The sequence below is a fragment of the Bos grunniens genome, chromosome 15, assembly GCF_055505025.1.
Source record: "Bos grunniens cultivar Pamir isolate PY7600 chromosome 15, Bosgru_T2T1.0, whole genome shotgun sequence".
Classification (NCBI taxonomy): domain Eukaryota; kingdom Metazoa; phylum Chordata; class Mammalia; order Artiodactyla; family Bovidae; genus Bos; species Bos grunniens.
In genome coordinates this window covers 7,044,518-7,063,263 of record NC_141179.1, presented here as the reverse complement: position 1 = coordinate 7,063,263, position 18,746 = coordinate 7,044,518, and the positions used below count along the sequence as shown (strand labels likewise).

The 18,746-nt window shown below is 39.9% G+C and overlaps 1 protein-coding gene and 1 long non-coding RNA gene across 13 annotated transcripts in view; both read left to right on the top strand.

Moving 5' to 3' along the window:
• The window catches only part of YAP1 (Yes1 associated transcriptional regulator), a 135,905-nt gene that overhangs the window by 55,299 nt on the left and 61,860 nt on the right, over positions 1–18,746 (top strand). For all 12 annotated transcript variants that reach the window (XM_086338888.1, XM_086338884.1, XM_086338886.1 and 9 more), the window contains exon 3: positions 9,731–9,846. In XM_086338888.1, coding sequence (XP_086195014.1) covers positions 9,731–9,846 — 116 coding nt within the window. The remainder of the gene's footprint in view (positions 1–9,730; positions 9,847–18,746) is intronic.
• LOC147357301 (uncharacterized) lies at positions 16,205–18,111 on the top strand. Its single transcript, XR_015141758.1, has 2 exons — positions 16,205–16,348; positions 17,988–18,111. It is a non-coding gene; the product is annotated as an uncharacterized LOC147357301 (long non-coding RNA).

Below are 18,746 nucleotides of genomic sequence, written 5' to 3'. Positions count from 1 at the left end.
AAAGTAAAAGACAGAAGCCAATAGGAGAGTGGCTCTGTATACAGCGGAGAGATCGGACCTCGGTCAAAAAGTACAGCTGCTTATGTTTCAGCAGTCTAAACTTTTGAGAGGGTCACTGTTTCCCAGCTATAACTGCTCTAGAGTAAGGTCATATCTTGGTCATAAATTCAGTCACCTTTCCTTTTCCAGAATAATAGCAGAAGCTAGTTTATTTACATACCTTGAAGGGGCTAGAGAATTTCACACATAATTTTCCTATAGTAGGGATTCCCTGGTAGCTCAAATGGTGAAGAATCCGCCTGCAATGCAGGCCACCCTGGTTCGATTCCTGGGTTGGGAAGATCCTCTACAGAAGGAATAGGCTACACAAGCTTCCTCTGTGGCTCAGCTGGTAAAGAATCTGCCTGCAGTGTAGGAGACCTGGGTTTGATTCCTGGGTCATGAAGATCCTCTGGAGAAGGGATAGGCTACCCACTCCAGTATTCTTGGGCATCCCTTGTGGCTCAGCTGGTAAAGAATCCGCCTGCAATGTGGGAGACCTGGGTTCGAGCCCTGGGTTGGGAAGATCCCCTGGAGAAGGGAAAGGCTACTCACTCCAGTATTCTGTCCTGGAGAATTCCATGGACTATACAGTCCATGGAGTCACAAAGAGTCAGACACGACTGAGTGACTTTTACTTTCACAGTAGGTGTAGCAGCTAGACTATTCTTAGGAACAAGATGAACTAAATTTAAAATTATTTTCTATGTTATATATAACTACTCATACATTTAACTCTGAAGATACTGTTTTATGAGTTTTTCTTAATTTTGTCTCCTTGGTTTGTATATTTTGGTTCTGTTATTTATAATTTGACAATTTTTAGAATCTTCACTTTAAGCGAAAATTCTTTTCAACCCTTTTCTCAGATGAGTATTTATGTGAACTCTCACTTATCTGCATTCTTAAATAGCACACACTGCTTTAATATTTATGCCGTTTGCATGTTCACTGAGCCCTACTGTATACCAGGCATTCTCCCAGGTGCAGTTTATCAGTAAGTTTATATTCCAGTAGGAATAGAGATTGTGTTTCTTAATATTTTGTCATCTTTTATTAAGTCTTCAATACCATGCCATTATATTCCCTCTTCAGCATTTATGTAGTATATTTGTTTTTCAGTATATATTGCAAAGATTTATATTTTCAAGTATTGTACTTTTCGTGTGTATTTCCGGTACAGAAATTGCTTTCAGAATTCCTGGACACCACGCGGTCCTGCTGTGGACTGGCTGTGTGACCTTGTGCACGTGCCTCGGGTCTTGTTTCAGCGTTTGTTCACTTACTTGGCTGGGTCAGGTCTTGCTTGCTGCCCGCCGGACCTCCGTGAGCCGGGCTCGGTCCTTCAGTGGCGGCACTGGCTCCTGTTGTTGTGTACAGGCTCCAGTTTGCACGGGTTGCAGTTGTGGGGCATGCGGGATCCTAGTTCCCCAGTCAGGGATTGAACCTGTGTCCCCTGCATTGCCAGGCAGATTCTTAACCACTAGAGCTCCAAGGAAGTCTTCAGTCCCTCAGTTTTCTATTTGCATAGTGGAGGGTACACCCTCGTTAATCCTCGTAATGATAGATCTTTCAATAAGAGAGTAGAAGCCATCACACTGGAATGCGATGAGCTGACCAACCGTGAAATCATTTGCCCCTGCCTCGCCCCTTCTCCCCCACCCCCTGGTACAGTGGACGCTGTGTCTACACCTGCCCTTCTCATGCTCTGATGGGTGGCTGGAACTCTTCAAATGCTCCCTGAGCACATCTTCAGCTGCTCTGTTTTCAATCACATTTAAACGCTTGAGTTTCTTCCTCCTGAAAAAACAAAAATCCATACCATTCATTGGTGGTTTTTCTTACCTCCTATTAACTCGACCCTCATCACGCCCCTGAAGCTGCTCTTGCCAGTGTTACCAGTAATCTCCTTATTGCTGTTTCTAGTGGGTCTGTAGTGTTTGCCTGTGATTACATTTTTGGAAAAGAAGATGGGTGTTGATAAGGTTAGTCCTTAAGGCTGCAAGGACTTTGGGAGACGGTTTGATGTCCTTAGGTCAGAAAGGAAAAAGTTTTCATTAATTCATTGACAAATATTTATCAAGCACTCTACTAATCATTGAAGATATGGTAGTTAACAAAATAAGTAAAAGTGCCTTTTCCTCTGGAGCTTATTGGAGAAAATAGATGAATACAATAAGTATATTATGTGTCAGATAAAGATAAAAGATAATCAGAAATAAAGCGAAGAAGGAGTAGAGTTTAAATATGTTGGATTTTAAATGCCATGACTACAGAAATCCTCACTGGGGATAAGCCATTTGAGCAAAGACCAGAGGAGATGAAGGAAAGTCCCGTGCAGATATCTGGTGGAGGAGTAGGCCTGGCAAAATTTCTTAACAAAAAATACTTCTTTGTTGTATGAAATGTTTTTATAAAGATTCTTATTCTTGTGGTAAAAAGGAAACTAGATATTTTTAGATGTACTGCTACAAATTGACTTTAGGATAAAACAATATTCATTATTCTTATAGAATAAGTGAAGACAAAAATTCTAAAGTTAATCTTGTTTCATATTCCTTTTGACATCTAAATGGTTACATGCTTTTATAGTTGGGACAGTTTGTTATCATTGTTGTTCAGTTTCTCAGTCCTGTCTCTTTGCAACCTGTGGACTGCAGCCCAGGCCTCCCTGTCCTTCACCATCTCCTGGAGTTCACTCAAACTCATGTCCATCAAGTCAGCGATGACATCCAACCATCTCACCCTCTGTCGTCTCTTTCTCCTCCTGCCTTCAATCTTTCCCATCATCAGGGTCTTTTCTAATGAGTCGGCTCTTCGCATCAGATGGCCAAAATATTGGAGCTTCAGCTTTAGCATCAGTCCTTCCAATGAATATTCAGGATTGATTTCTTTTAGGGTTGACTGGTTGGATCTCCTTGCAGTCCAAGGGACTCAAGAGTCTTCTCCAACACCACAGTTCAGAAGCATCAATTCTTCAGCATTCAGTCTTCTTTATGGTCCAACTCTCACATCCATACATGACTATTGGAAAAACCATAACTTTGACTAGATGGACCTTTGTTGGCAAGGTAACGTGTCTGCTTTTTAATACACTGTCTAGGTTTGTTGTAACTTTTCTTCCAAGAAACAAGTGTCTTTTATTTTTGTGGCTGCAGTCACCATCTGCAGTGATTTTGGAACCCAAGAAAATAAAGTCTGTCACTGTTTCCATTTTTACCCCATCTGTTTGCCATGAAGTGATAGGACTGGATGCCCTGATCTTAGTTTTTTGAATATTGAGTTTAAAGCAGTTTTAAGCCAGCTTTTCACTCTCCTCTTTCACTTTCATCAAGAGATTCTCTAGTTCCTCTTCGCTTTCTGCCGTAAGGGTGGTGTCATTTGCAAATCAGAAGTTATTGATATTTTTCCTGGAAGTCTTGATTCGAGCGTGTGCTTCATCCCGTCCGGCATTTCACATGATGTACTCTGCATATAAGTTAAATAAACAGAATGACAGTATACAGCCTTGACATACCCCTTTCCCAATTTTGAACCAGTCCATTGTTCCATGTCTGGTTCTAACTGTTGGTTCTTTACCTGCATACAGATTTCTCAGGAAGCAGGTAAAGTGGTCTGGTATTGCCATCTCTTAAAGAAATTTTCCACAGTTTATTATGATCCACACAGTCAAAGGCTTTAGCGTAGTCAATGAAGCAGATGTTTTTCTGGAATTCTCTTGCTTTTTCTATGATCCAGTGGATGTTGACAATTTGATCTCTGGTTCCTCTGCCTTTTCTAAATCCAACTTGAGCATCTGGAAGTTCTTGGTTCGTGTACTGTTGAAGCCTGACTTGGAGAATTTTGACCATTACTTTGCTCTCATGAAATGAGTGCAGTTTTGCAGGAGTTTGAACATTCTTTGGCATTGCCCTTCTTTGGGATTGGAATGAAAACTGACATTTTCCAGTTCTGTGGCCACTACTGAGTTTTCCAAATTTGCTGAAATATTGAATGTAGCACCTTAACAGCATCGTCTTTTAGGATTTGAAATGGCTCAGCTGGAATTCCATCACCTCCACTAGCTTTGTTCATAGTGATGCTTCCTAAGGCCCACTTGACTTCACACTGCAAGATGTCTGGCTCTAGGTGAGTGATCACACCATTGTGATTATCTGGATTGAGAATATCTTTTTTGTATAGTTCTTCTGTGTATTCTTGCCACCTCTTCTTAATATCTTCTGCTTCTGTTAGGTCCATACCATTTCTATCCTTTATTGAGCCCATCTTTGCATGAAATGTTCCCTTGATACCTCTAATTTTCTTGAAGAGATCTCTAGTCTTTCCCATTCTATTGTTTTCCTTTATTTCTTTGCATTGATCTCTGAGGAAGGCTTTCTTATCTCTCCTTGCTATTTGGAACTCTGCATTCAAATCGGTATATCTTTCCTTTTCTCCTTTGCCTGTCACTTCTCTTCTTTTCTTAGCTATTTGTAAGGCCTCCTCAGACAGCTGTTTTGCCTTTTTGCATTTCTTTTTCTTGGGCATGGTATTAATCACTGCCTTCTGTACAGTGTCACAAACCTCTGTCCGTAGTTCTTCAGGCACTTAATACTTTTATGTTTGGGACAATTTAGATGATGGCATATTTATTCCTTAAAGAAAAGTAGATCTTTTTTTGAGTAAGTGAAACCTTTGCTGAAGTAACATAGGATAGCTCTGTACCTCTCTAAACTAGCTTACTGAGGTTCAACAGAAACCTTTTTAGGAGAAGAAATTTTAGCATTTGTACACTTAGTAGCATTTCAGCAAAATAGTCACTCTTAAGAGCAGTGAAGCTATACATTCTCTGCATTATATTTAAAAGCCTAATTTGTTTAAAGGAGATGAAAACCGTAAGAACAGATTTATGGATTGCCTCCTCTATCTGGGAAGATTTGTTGTTCCATTAGTCATCAGAATAGGGTCTTCCTAAACCCTCAGGTGGACTTCAATCTAGTTATGAAGGATTAATGTGATTTATGTCATTGGTTAGTTTTCAGAGAAACCAGCTGTTAGATATTAGAAAACCTTCAGCAGTTAAAATCCTGAACCTGCCATCCTCTTCTCTTTCACCCCTCACAAATGTAACAGATTTTCAGAAGTACTGCAGACAAGGAGTAGGCAGGTGGCACACGATTTCATTAAAATTTAAGAGGTGGTAATAATGAATCACTGGCCACTTTTCCTGGTTTCTTAACATTATAACAGGCAGTGAGAAACAGCATTTCCCTACATTTTGGTTGTTTTCCAGCTTTCAAGTTTCTCTCCTTCAGTATGACTGTATTAATTATCATGTGTACTGCTTTATAAGCACGAGACTATCTAGACAACATTTTATGGTTGTTTGTGAAGGATGGAAAAAGAGCCGTTACTGGGCTTGACAGGAAGGTGATCTCTTGGAACGAGGTGTTCACATATCCAGACTTGAACAAGGTTTTACGTGTATTGTCTAGACCTGAGCAATGGTAGTGCAACTGCTGAAAACCACCTGCGACTGGTGAAGAAGTGCTGGTCAGGCAATATTTGAGAGACTGTGTACTCAGTTAAATGTTTTCTCTCGGCATTGTTAGTTGCTCTGTGAGAGCATTCAGCTGTCAGGTTTCATTGTTATTCCCAAATGTACAAATTTTTCGCATTTTTACCCCCTCTGTTTTCCTCTTCTTTCTCCTTCCTTAGGAAGAAGGATTGTCCCGTCTCCAGGAGATAATATTTAAGGTCTGTTCTAGCCTGAGCACATGGCAAGCCACCCCAGCGTTCTTGCCCGGAGAATCCTGTGGACAGAGGAGCCTGGCGGGCTTCAGTCTGTGGGATCACAAAGATTTGGACAGGACTGAGCAACTGATCACAGCACAGCACTAGTCAGAGCCTAGATCCCTGTGTTACTGATCAAATAACATTATTGACGAGAGCATTCGGGTTTCAAGAAAATTAATCACAGGGTCTCATTTCCTTACCATTTACATGAGTATCATGGGGATGATTCAAGAAGAGAGAAATCAGATTTGAAATTTAAACAGCCATAGAAAAAATGACTTGAGTTTTTAAAAAAATAACGTTTATTTCTAATGCCCTTCCACACCGTTTTCAAAGATGGTGAATTCATGACTGTCTTTAGGTTTTCCTGTTATTAAGCAAAGTTCTGTAATTTTGCCATCTAGAGAGAAACACTGTTAAAACATTCTAATGTTAGAATGTATAGCTGATTCACTTTGCTCTATGGAAGAAACGAATACAATATTATAAAGCAGATATACACCAGTGAAAATTCATTAAAAAGAAACCTTTTGATGTGTATCCTTCCCATGTGCTTTCACCACACAGTTTTAAACAATTAGCTCCATGCTGTACATACTGTTTTACAGTCTACTTTAAAAGGCTATGAGTGATTGAAAGTCACTCAGTTGTATCTGACTGTTTGCAACCCCATGGACTATATATACTCTGCCTTGGAATTCTCCAGGGCAGAGTACTAGAACGGTAGCTTATCCCTTCTCTAGCAGATCTTCCTCACCCAGGAATTGAACCGAGGTCTCCTGAACTGCAGGCGGATTCTTCACCAGCTGAGCTATCAGATCAGATCAGATCAGATCAGTCACTCAGTCGTGTCTGACTCTTTGCGACCCCATGAATCGCAGCATGCCAGGCCTCCCTGTCCATCGCCAACTCCCGGAGTTCACTCAGACTCACGTCCGTCGAGACAGTGATGCCATCCAGCCATCTCATCCTCTGTCGTCCCCTTCTCCTCTTGCCCCCAGTCCCTCCCAGCATCAGAGTCTTTTCCAATGAGTCAACACTTCACATGAGGTGGCCAAAGTACTGGACTTTCAGCTTTAGCATCATTCCTTCCAAAGAAATCCCAGGGCTGATCTCCTTCAGAAGGGACTGGTTGGATCTCCTTGCAGTCCAAGGGACTCTCAAGAGTCTTCTCCAACACCACAGTTCAAAAGCATCAATTCTTCGGTGCTCAGCCTTCTTCACAGTCCAACTCTCATATCCATACATGACCACAGGAAAAAACATAGCCTTGACTAGACAAACCTTTGTTGGCAAAGTAATGTCTCTGCTTTTGAATATGCTATCTAGGTTGGTCATAACTTTCCTTCCAAGGAGTAAGTGTCTTTTAATTTCATGGCTGCAGTCACCATCTGTAGTGATTTTGGAGCCCAGAAAAATAAAGTCTGACACTGTTTCCACTGTTTCCCCATCTATTTCCCATGAAGTGGTGGGACCAGATGCCATGATCTTCGTTTTCTGAATGTTGAGCTTTAAGCCAACTTTTTCACTCTCCACTTTCACTTTCATCAAGAGGCTTTTGAGTTCCTCTTCACTTTCTGCCATAAGGGTGGTATCATCTGCATATCTGAGGTTATTGATATTTCTCCTGGCAATCTTGATTCCAGCTTGTGTTTCTTCCATTCCAGCGTTTCTCATGATGTACTCTGCATAGAAGTTAAATAAGCAGGGTGACAATATACAGCCTTGATGAACTCCTTTTCCTATTTGGAACCAGTCTGTTGTTCCATGTCCAGTTCTAACTGTTGCTTCCTGACCTGCATACAAATTTCTCAAGAAGCAGATCAGGTGGTCTGGTATTCCCATCTCTTTCAGAATTTTCCACAGTTTATTGTGATCCACACAGTCAAAGGCTTTGGCATAGTCAATAAGGCAGAAATAGATGTTTTTCTGGAACTCTCTTGCTTTTTCCATGATCCAGAGGATGTTGGCAATTTGATCTCTGGTTCCTCTGCCTTTTCTAAAATCAGCTTGAACATCTGGAATTTCACAGTTCACATATTGCTGAAGCCTGGCTTGGAGAATTTTGAGCATTACTTTACTAGCATGTGAGATGAGTGCAATTGAGCATTCTTTGGCATTGCCTTTCTTTGGAATGAAAACTGACCTTTTCCAGTCCTGTGGCCACTGCTGAGTTTTCCAAATTTGCTGGCATATTGAGTGCAGCACTTTCGCAGCATCATCTTTCAGGATTTGGAATAGCTCAACTGGAATTCCATCACCTCCACTAGCTTTGTTCATAGTGATGCTTTCTAAGGCCCACTTGACATTCCAGGATGTCTGGCTCTAGGTCAGTGATCACACCATCGTGATTATCTGGGTCGTGAAGATCTTTTTTGTACAGTTCTTCTGTGTATTCTTGCCGTCTCTTCTTAATATCTTCTGCTTCTGTTAGGTCCATACCATTTCTGTCCTTTATCGAGCTCATCTTTGCATGAAATGTTCCTTTGGTATCTCTGATTTTCTTGAAGAAATCGCTAGTCTTTCCCATTCTGTTGTTTTCCTCTATTTCTTTGCATTGATTGCTGAAGAAGGCTGTCTTATCTCTCTTTGCTATTCTTTGGAACTCTGCATTCAGATGCTTATATCTTTCCTTTTCTCCTTTGCTTTTCACTTCTCTTCTTTTCACAGCTATTTGTAAGGCCTCCCCAGACAGCCATTTTGCTTTTTTGCATTTCTTTTCCATGGGGATGGTCTTGATCCCTGTCTCCTGTACAATGTCACAAACCTCATTCCATAGTTCGTCAGGCACTCTATCTATCAGATCTATCTGAGCTATCAGGGAAGCCCAAAAATTGAAAGCCAGATAACATCTAATGAAAGGGACTAGTTAAATATTGTTACATATGATGTACTATATATTGAAGATATTTTAGAATAATATTTAATAGCATAGAAACTAATAATCTGTATGCTGTGCTATAATCTGTATTATTAATATTTTCTATGCTATTAAATATTATTCTAAAGTATTTTCAATAGCTGCAGTACAGTACATCATATGTAGCAATATTTAATTAGTGCCTTTCATTAGATATTATCTGGCTTTTATAAATTAAACAGAAGAGAACGATAAAGTTCAGGTAGTTTCATGGGTTTAAATTTCATTTTTCTTTCACAGAAATAATTACACTTCTCTGGAAGATGAAAACTAATATTTTTTTGCATGCTTGTAAACCAAATACTGTGTAAGATGCCTTGTAGTTTCATATTCATGTAATTTTTAGCTATTTTTAATCCCCAATATTTTAGATAAAGATGTCCATATGCATATGTATTAGACATTTTGTAGTAAGTTAATAGTACATAGAAAATGTTTACCTGAAAAAGTCCTTCAATAATCAATAGAAGACAGTCAAAACTTAGCTTGTATTTCTGTTTTGGCTTTTAAGTATATAATATAATAAGAATGTTTAATGTTTTTGTGCTTTGTTCAGTGTAAAGGGTTTTAGGTCTTCAAATTATATGGTTAATTGGCATTTATAGCTTTGGGAGGAAAAAAAGTGGGTGATTCCCTAATGAATTTTGGGTTTAACGTATATGACTACTGTTATAGATGATTTATAAATCACATTTCAACTTTAAATTATGGCAGATAATTGTCTACTAGGTGAAAATGATTTCCCTTCGCTTAAAATTTCCAACATAACTTTGAGATTTTGCACTTCTAAAGTCTCAGAACAGAACGTCCAGTGATAGAAGGACGAGGAAAGTTTGCAGAGGAAGGGTGAGGGCGGTGCGGCGGTAAGACTGCTTTCACGGAGCTCACTTAGAGTCCTGCCTGCTAGCTCATACAGCCAGCCTGTTTTGAGAAGCGAGGCTGCTGCTTGTAGGGCCTCGTCTGTGTTATCTAACGCAGGGGATGTTTTTGTCTCAGTCACATAGATCAGACAACAACCTGGCAGGACCCCAGGAAGGCCATGCTCTCCCAGATGAACGTCACCGCCCCGACCAGCCCACCGGTGCAGCAGAACATGATGAATTCGGCCTCGGGTGAGTGCAGTGCTGTCGTGAGGGCACGCCACGTGGTGCTTTGGCGAAACTTTCTGTGGAAGACAGTCGTTATTCTTTCAAGGAAACTGGAACATGGGTGATGGTTACTTTCTATCCTCTTGCATGAGAGAAACTTCTTTATTTCAAATAGCCGACTATACCAAACCCTTGTTTAATCATGAATACATAAGGGCCTTGGTGATTGAAAGCCAGCAGTTTTCCAAGTTTCATTTCTGAAGTGAGTGTCTCAGATCCCTAGTTTGGTTAACGTTGACATGCTCATGCTTTATTCTACCGCTTTCTTGTGTCCGAGACCGTAGAGTTGAAGTTTCCCTCTTCCTTTTGTGGGGTGGACGGGAAGCCCCCTCTTAGCGTGAATGTTTGTTCTCCTTTGAGAATAACGGGAAGGGAGCAACTTATAAAACCCCAAAGCACCTTTCTTAGGGCTGGTACGTGCTATTTAACGCATTGCCACCTTTTTCATAGAAGATAAACCTGAGTGTACGTTTTTTTCTGTCTCCTATTTGGCAGTTTACTTAAATTTGCTGTTTTTCTTATCTGTGTAATTGGGAGTAACAATGCCCCTTATTATAGAGAGGAAGACAGTAAAGGAAATAATATACATATAAAGCTTTTATATTACACTTCTAATATGGAGTGGGTACTAAGTAAAGGTTTAGTTCCTTCTTCCCTATGTCAGTTAGATTTTGGATGGCTTCTTTCTTCTTTGTTACATAGGCCCAAGGCCGTAGCTACCCATTATGCATCTTTGTGCATGGTAGGAAAAGGGCTTCCCAGGTTGCGTTAGTGGGTAAAGAACCTCCTGCCAACGCAGGAGACTGAGAGACACAGGTTCAATCCTTGGGCCAGGAAGATCCCCTGGAGGAGGGCACAGAAACCCACTCCAGTATTCTTGCCTGGAGAATGCCCATGGACAGAGGAGCCTGGTGGGCTACAGTCCATGCGGTCACAAAGAGTCGGTCGGACACAGCTGAAGCGACTTAGCACTCATCCCGCCCCCTGCTCGGGGAAGATGCCCCCCAAGCCTGGGGTCGGGGCTTGGAGCCTGTGGGCTGGGCCTCTGACCACGCCCCTGCCCCATGCTTTACCCCCCTCGCTGAAGTCCTGGGTCAGGGCACAGATGGCAGCAGCAGTGCCCGTGATGGCCTTCCCCCTCACAGCCCTACCCAGCAGACCGATCGGTGCGATGCTGTTGGAAGCTGCACTGTAGATTTTCTTAAACAGCAGCCTTTGGAAAGGGACTGGTAGAGGTGGAGAGAGGGGTGCAGTTCCTTGTAGGAAAGCTCATGAAACTCAAAGTGTCCTACCCTAGAGGTGATGACAGTGTGTTAGGACGTTCTGCTGTCCCATAACTCCATTCTTGCCTTCGATGGGTTGAACACTTGAAAGAATTCAAGAAAATGAAAATCAAGGCAAGATTCGTGACTGAGCTTTTCTTGTCATAAAGCTTCCATTTTATCTGCGCTTATTTTAATGTCAGCACCTATACTTATCCTCAGAATATGTTTTATATGTGACATTGAAGTTAAACTTTTTTCAAAGGCCAAATATTATGCAAGTATTTATTGACTAGTATTTTTACTTGACAGCTATTTTTTTAATTATCAAATATCCAAATAAAAGTTGTGTAAGCTGCTTTCTATTTATAGTTCAAAGAAGATGATGCTCGTTTTTCATTTTGTCATAATCCAACTAAAACTATACCTGGGAAATTAGTAAGAAATAATTCATTAATTTAACTTTTATCTTGGAAGATCAAGCATTTTGCTTCTATAAGATTGACTGTTATACTTTTAGAACATTGGTTTGTTTATGTTTTTCCTATTAAACTTTCTAACAGTAATGGTCTAAGGAAATGAAAATAATTGGAATCAAGTTTATGTTTAAAACCAAAAGGATGTATCAAATTGGTATTAATGGATTTTAGAATATTTGTGTATATTTTTATTTCAGCTCTGTGTTTTGTAAAATATGAAATGTGTTTTTCTGTACTACATAAAAATTACTAGACATGCTTGCTGCTGTGTTAATTAAAGAGGTGACTTAGGGAGGAATGGTTTGAGTCAAGTGGCAGGAGGCACAATTGTAGTGGGTTGGTGTGTTTTTGTGAGGAGGGGCTGGGAGTTGTATGAAGAGAGGCTTAGATGTGGAGAGTTGAAGGCAGGACCTGAAATGGGAAAAGCCACCCCTCAGAGACCTGGGCATGCTGAAGTGGTGGTGTAGTGTGTGCTCTTCTCTGCTTAGTCGCTCGGTCGTGTTCAACTCTTTGCAAGTAGTCCCCAGGCTCCTCTGTCCATGGGATTCTCCAGGCAAGAATACTGGAGTGGGTTCCCTTGCCCTCCTCCAGGGGATCTTCCCAACCCAGGGATCGAACCCAGGTCTCCTGCATGCAGGCGGATTCTGTACCATCTGAGCCACCAAGGTGTTAAATAATAACAGGAAGCCCTATTTACATGCCAGGCTTCCTGCTAAGGTCATTTTGTACAATCCCCATAATGGTCATTAAATTAGGCGCTGTTATTAGTCTCACTTCACATTTGAGAAACCTTGAGTGGCTATTTAAAAATGGAAGACTTTGTGTTGTTGCCATGCTTTGGAATGAATGCCATGGGAACTGTAATCTTGCTAACCTCATGTTCATGTATAGTTACAGCCATAATGTCATGTTAATAAGGGTTCAACTCAGGGGCTTCCCCTTCTCCGTCTGAACCGAACTTACGGTGTTTGGTGACTGCATTCTCCACTGAGGTACAGAGCATGATTTCTCGAATAGCTTTAAGAGAAAATGATCTTATCTCTCAGTCAAGGATTTCTCCTAGAGTACAGCAGCAGAAGTGATACTCCTCTGTGCTTGGAAAATAGTCTTTTGAGTTTTCAAAGCCTAGAGCCTGTGAGCAAGAATTGTGAGGATATTTAAATAAATTTTCAGGGTGTTGACAAAGTCGCTAGCCTATTTCCAGTTAAGCAAGGTATCTGCAGACGGTTTTCACCTTGAAGACAATTCCTTCTGAACCTGCTAATCTGAAGCCTTTGTATAAAAGAGAAGGATACACAGCTGTTTTGAAACCCTTTACTGAGTTAATCAAGATAAATGGAGCTTGATTTACATTTTTGTCATTAATTATTTTAACTGGAACTTCCTATTGTTAATCTTTTATAAAAAAGAACTCGCCTCATTCACATATTTGAGTCCAGCTTTGTGTTCTGTTCTAATTATTTCTAATCAGATCACTTTCCTCTATTTTCTCTAGACTCTCTAGGTTTCTGCATAGGTTTTAATGGAACTATATTTTTAGATTTTCTCCAGTTCTAAGATGTTATGAAATCCAGTTTCTTTCACTGGAATTTGGTTTAGCAGGAATGATTAGTTTACTTTTGCATTTTGTGTCTTTTTCTGAAATGATGAGTTTTATTGCTAGACTGGAGGTATGTGATTTATAGTTGGCTAAATTTCTGTTAGTATTAGTCACTCAGTCATGTCTGACTCTTTGCGACCGTAGCCCACCAGGCTCCTCTGTCCATGAGATTTTTCCAGGCAAGGATACTGGAGTGGGTTGCCATTTCCCTTCTCCAGGAGATCTTCACAATCCAGGGATCAAACCCAGGTCTCCTGCATTGCAGGCAGATTCTTCACCTCTGAGCCACTGAGAAATCACTTAAAGATGCACCTGGAAAGGGTTCTAGAGGCAAGACTTATTTGATCCTATGAAGAAATTTATATTCTTTTAACTGGCCACTTAATTAGCAAGACAGTGTCAGACTTTATTTTCGGGGGCTCCAAAAATCACCACAGATGGTGATTGCAGCCATGAAATTAAAAGACGCTTACTCCTTGGAAGGAAAAGTTATGACCAACCTAGATAGCTTATTCAAAAGCAGAGACATTATTTTGCCAACAAAGGTCCGTCTAGTCAAGCCTATGGTTTTTCCAGCGGTCATGTATGGATGTGAGAGTTGGACTGTGAAGAAAGCTGAGCGCCGAAGAATTGATGCTCTTGAACTGTGGTGTTGGAGAAGACTCTTGAGAGTCCCTTGGACTTCAAGGAGAGTCAACCAGTCCATTCTAAAGGAGATCAGCCTTGGGTGTTCATTGGAAGGACTGATGCTAAAGCTGAAACTCCAATTTTTGGGGCACCTCATGCGAAGAGTTGACTCATTGGAAAAGACTCTGATGCTGGGAGGGATTGGGGGCAGAAGGAGAAGGGGACGACAGAGGATGAGATGGCTTGATGGCATCACTGACTCAATGGGCATGAGTTTGAGTGAACTCTGGGAGTTGGTGATGGACGGGGAAGCCTGGCGTGCTGCGATTCACGGGGTTGCAAAGAATCAGACACGACTGAGCAACTGAACTGAACTGACTGAATTAGCCAAGACAGTGAACTTAGTAAAAAGGAATTTGAAATGTGAGGAAAAGAAAATTACAAAATAAGAGGAAATTTGAATAATGAGTAAAATAATTCTACTTTTCTTTACATTAAATATATAATATATACATATATAAAAGTATACACAAACTGTATTCTATTAAATCGATGATTGCCCCTGACAAGTTACATTAAATGTATTATGTTTAAGGCACATTGTTGTCGCTCAGTCGTGTCCGACTCTTTGCAACACCATGGACTGCAGCACGCCAGGCCTCCGTGTCCATCACCAGCTCCCAGAGTTAGCTCAAACTCAGGTCCATTGAGTCAGTGATGCCATCAAGCCATCTCATCCTCTGTCGTCCCCTTCTCTTCCTGCTCTCAGTCTTTCCCAGCATCAGGGTCTTTTCCAGTGAGTCAGCTCTTTGCATCAGGTGGCCAAAGTATTGGAGTTTCAGCTTCAGCATCAGTCCTTCCAATGAATATTCAGGACTGATTTCCTTTAGGATGGACTGGTTTGATCTCCTTGTTGTCCAAGGGACTCTCAAGAGTCTACTCCAACATCACAGTTCAAAAGCATCAAGTCTTTGGTGCTCAGGCTTCTTTATGATCCAACTCTGCTTTTATGCTCCTTGGAAGAAAAGCTATGACAAATGTAAACAGCGTATTAAAAAGAGGTGACAAAGGTCTGCATAGTCAAAGCTGTGGTTTTTCCAGTAGTCATGTATGTATGTGAGACAGAGTGTGTGAGAGCTCCATTTATATGAAGCTTTTTATTAGTAGCTTGTCACCAATGATTCACAAGATTGCTGAATCTTAAAGCTGCAGTATAAAGAAAATATATCCTGTGATAATCCAGAAATAACTTGGTGCCAAAGGACAGGTGACTATTTAGGATTATTAAAAATGGCATAAGCCTTGATTTAAATGATGCAGTGTCAGTGAACCCTCTGTTGTCTGCTTTTTAAAAAACCTACCTTTGATAACAATTTGATAAAATCAAATGTCTTGTTACAGGTACATTTTAAGGAATTCATTATTTTCATGGTTTAAGTCTGGCATTTATTTGACTAATGCCTGAATCTGCCAATACAGCACTTTCTGATTTCCTTGTTACGAAAACCTGCATGGAATTCCTAGGAAATCTGTCAAGATAGGTGGAGAAAATGCCGTCTTGATCGTGGAAGATGATGCATGTTGAAGGAATTTGCTCAGCACCTCCATTGCTGTGGGGGAAACATTGAGAAGCAGGCATAGTGTGTCGTTTGGAGGTGCCTTCATATTTGCCTGTTGTATTACTTCTGCTTTGTGTAATCTCTCAGAGGACCAAATTCCAGATGGGAAAAAGATTGTTACCAAGGAAAATACAAGATAGAGCAGATGTGAAATGTAACAATAACAGGTAAAAGGTTGATAGTGAGATTTTTAACTTTAAAAAACACAGAAGAGCTAAGGATGTATGGAAAGTAGAAAGCTGACCTCAGAGTTTAGGAGTTGCTGATTCCTGCTTCATGTGCTGTAGTTCGCAAGCGTTTAAGCTCTGCTTTTCACCTTTGGAATGAGCTTAGGAGGAGTTTAGAAGGAGGGTTAAAGATCAAGGGCTCTGGGTCAGGCAGACACAGGTTTGAATCCCAGCTCTGTCTCTTAATTGACTATAAGATCTTGGATAAAGGAGGATATTTACTTGTGCCTCATTTCTTCACTTGGAAAATGGAGTGACAATAAAAACAATAACACTGAATTTGTAGGGCTGTGGTGAAGATTAAATGATACAATCTTTATACAAAGTGGGTACATAGAAATTATTATTAACAAAATACAGCGCTTGATATAATATACTGAATAATCAAGTAAATGTGGTTTCATATGATATTTTACAATTTAATCAGTTTACATTACCTGGTAATTACTGTTCAGTTCAGTTCAGTCACTCAGTCATGTCTGACTCTTTGCAACCCCATGGACTGCAGCACGCCAGGCCTCCCTGTCCATCACCAACTCCCGGGGCTCACTCAAACTCACGTCCACCATCAGTGACGCCATCCAGCCGTCTCATCCTCTGTCGTCCCCTTCTCCTGTCGCCTTCAATCTTCCCCGCATCAGGGGTTTTTCCAGTGAGTCGACTCTTCTCATCAGGTGGCCAAAGTATTGGAGTTTCAGCCTCAGCATCAGACCTTCCAATGAACACCCAGGACTGATCTCCTTTAGGATAGACTGGTTGCATCTCCTTGCAGTCCAATTACTGTTAACTTCATTTTAAATCAGTTTGTTATAATCTTTTACCACACTATCTTTAGGGCTATGTTTACAAGCTTTTTAACACCAAATATACATCATTAGTTCTTATTCAACTCATGTGTTATCTGCTGACTTTTAGAGTCACATAGATTGCCCATTTGGTAAAGAAGTTGTAAGAGTGTTAAATGGAAATACCATTTTTTTCTCATGGGTCAGACTTTTTCCTGATTCTTAAAGCTTTTGATTATTGTAAGGTGGAAATAATCTGCCAACCTGAAGTTGTAATATAGGGAACAAGACTATACTAAAGTATACCAAATGGGAATAAAACTATAATAAAGCCCAACATCGAAGCAGTGAAGTACAGGACAGAGGCAGTGTATCCCAAATAATCTTTTTTAAACCAAAAATAGTGTTTTTTTCTCATCTGCTAATTTTGGTAAATTAAGAAAAATAGTGTTTTTTTCTCATCTGCTAATTTTGGTAAATTAAGAAAGATGACCACAGGAAAAGAGAAAAGAGTAAAAAGCAAAAAACATAATAATTCCAAATGAATGTAATCCTTAAGAGACTCAGTTTGTTTTATTCAGTGTCTTGATTTATTTGTTAATTAAGTTCCTGAAAAAATGGTTAATACTATGGAAGCAAGAACCACTTTTTTAATTTAAAAATATGGACCAGTCCATTTCATGTTAATTAAAGTTATCAGTAAACAATATATAGGGATTATGATGGTAAAAATATTTATTTGTGAAATAGAAAAAATAATCCAATTAGAATCTCCAAACGAGTTGCAGATGACAATAGCTTGCAATTATATCTTCAGTATTTAGTTCTTCCAAGTTAGTGTTAGTCGCTCAATCACGTCTGACTCTGCGACCCCGTGGACTGTAGCCCGCCAGGCTCCTCTGTCCATGGGATTCTCCAGGCAAGAATACTGCACTGGGTTGGCACTTTTTAATCTTGATGGTTTCATGACATTGCTGCTGATGAAACATGCCACTCATGTCAGGGCAGCTAATGGCCTGTATGTTACTCTGGTGGTGAGAGCTTCTCACTCCTTCTGCAGTGGGAATCACTCTTGATATTGACTAATTCCATTCATGATTTTTAACTGAAAAGTATTTTCTAAATAATACTAAAGCTCAGAATACCTGAGCAAGGCAGCAACATTTGGCAAATGAAGCAAGGTGTTAGCTTTATTCTGAATTTACTTAGTTACATTTCTGAAATGACTTTCAGACTCCCTCCACACCAAATGTATCAGTGGAACTTTAAATTCAGTTATTCTGGAATCAGGGCATGTGTTTATATATTACTTAACATATTGGCATGTACAATATATGTTGTTCGATTCTTTGCAACCCCACGGACTGTAGCCTGCTATGCTGCTCTGGGTGCCATTTCCTACTCCAGGGGATCTTCTTGACCCAGGGATTGAACTGTATTCATGTATTTAGTTATATGCCCTATTATTTCATACCAGGTAATTCTTTTCTGTCTTCTTTACTTTAGAGGTTATCTTCGAAAGCAAGGGGAGACATACAGAAGCTCAAGATTGCTGAGGTCCCTTGGTGTGATCTTAGGGCATGAATAACAAATATTTTTTAAAATGTATTAAAAGCCTCTTAAGTAATCATTTGGGAAAGTAAAGTTCACTTGAATTCTGAAAGTTACTAAGAATTTGTTGTAAATACTGAGCCTAATGAAAAAAAGGATATAAGCTTATTTTGGTTACTTTAACAGACTAACTTAGAAGAGTGTGAAGATATTGTTAAAGAATATACAGGAAAAAATTGATGCATACCTCTGCTACCAGCTCTTAGTAAAATGAGTTACTAGGAAGTAGTGTTTTAAAATACACGTGTCCATGTTCAGCTTTTCTACAGTGATTATTTGTACAATTTAGGAGACTTTGCTCAGCTTTGGAGTAGAAAGGATAAAAAAGATTAAATTATTTACATTTAAGAACTAAATAAATGCCTGTTTTCGTGTCTTCTTTTGATAAGCATTGCAGTATTACTTCTGCCTTTCCTACTGATTTCTAAATCCTGGCTATTCTCTGCTGTAATAATTTTATGACTCACAAGAGGAATATTTGTGTGAAAGATTAAGATGCTAATTCTTTTAAAATGATATCCATAGACTACCATATATAGCCAGCATCAGTGAAATGAAAACAATCTTGCAACAGTAGAGTTTTTCAAAATAATAATTTTCTTTGGAGTTAAAAAGGTAAAGAGGTGATAAAACTTGAGGTTAAAATTTTACCAA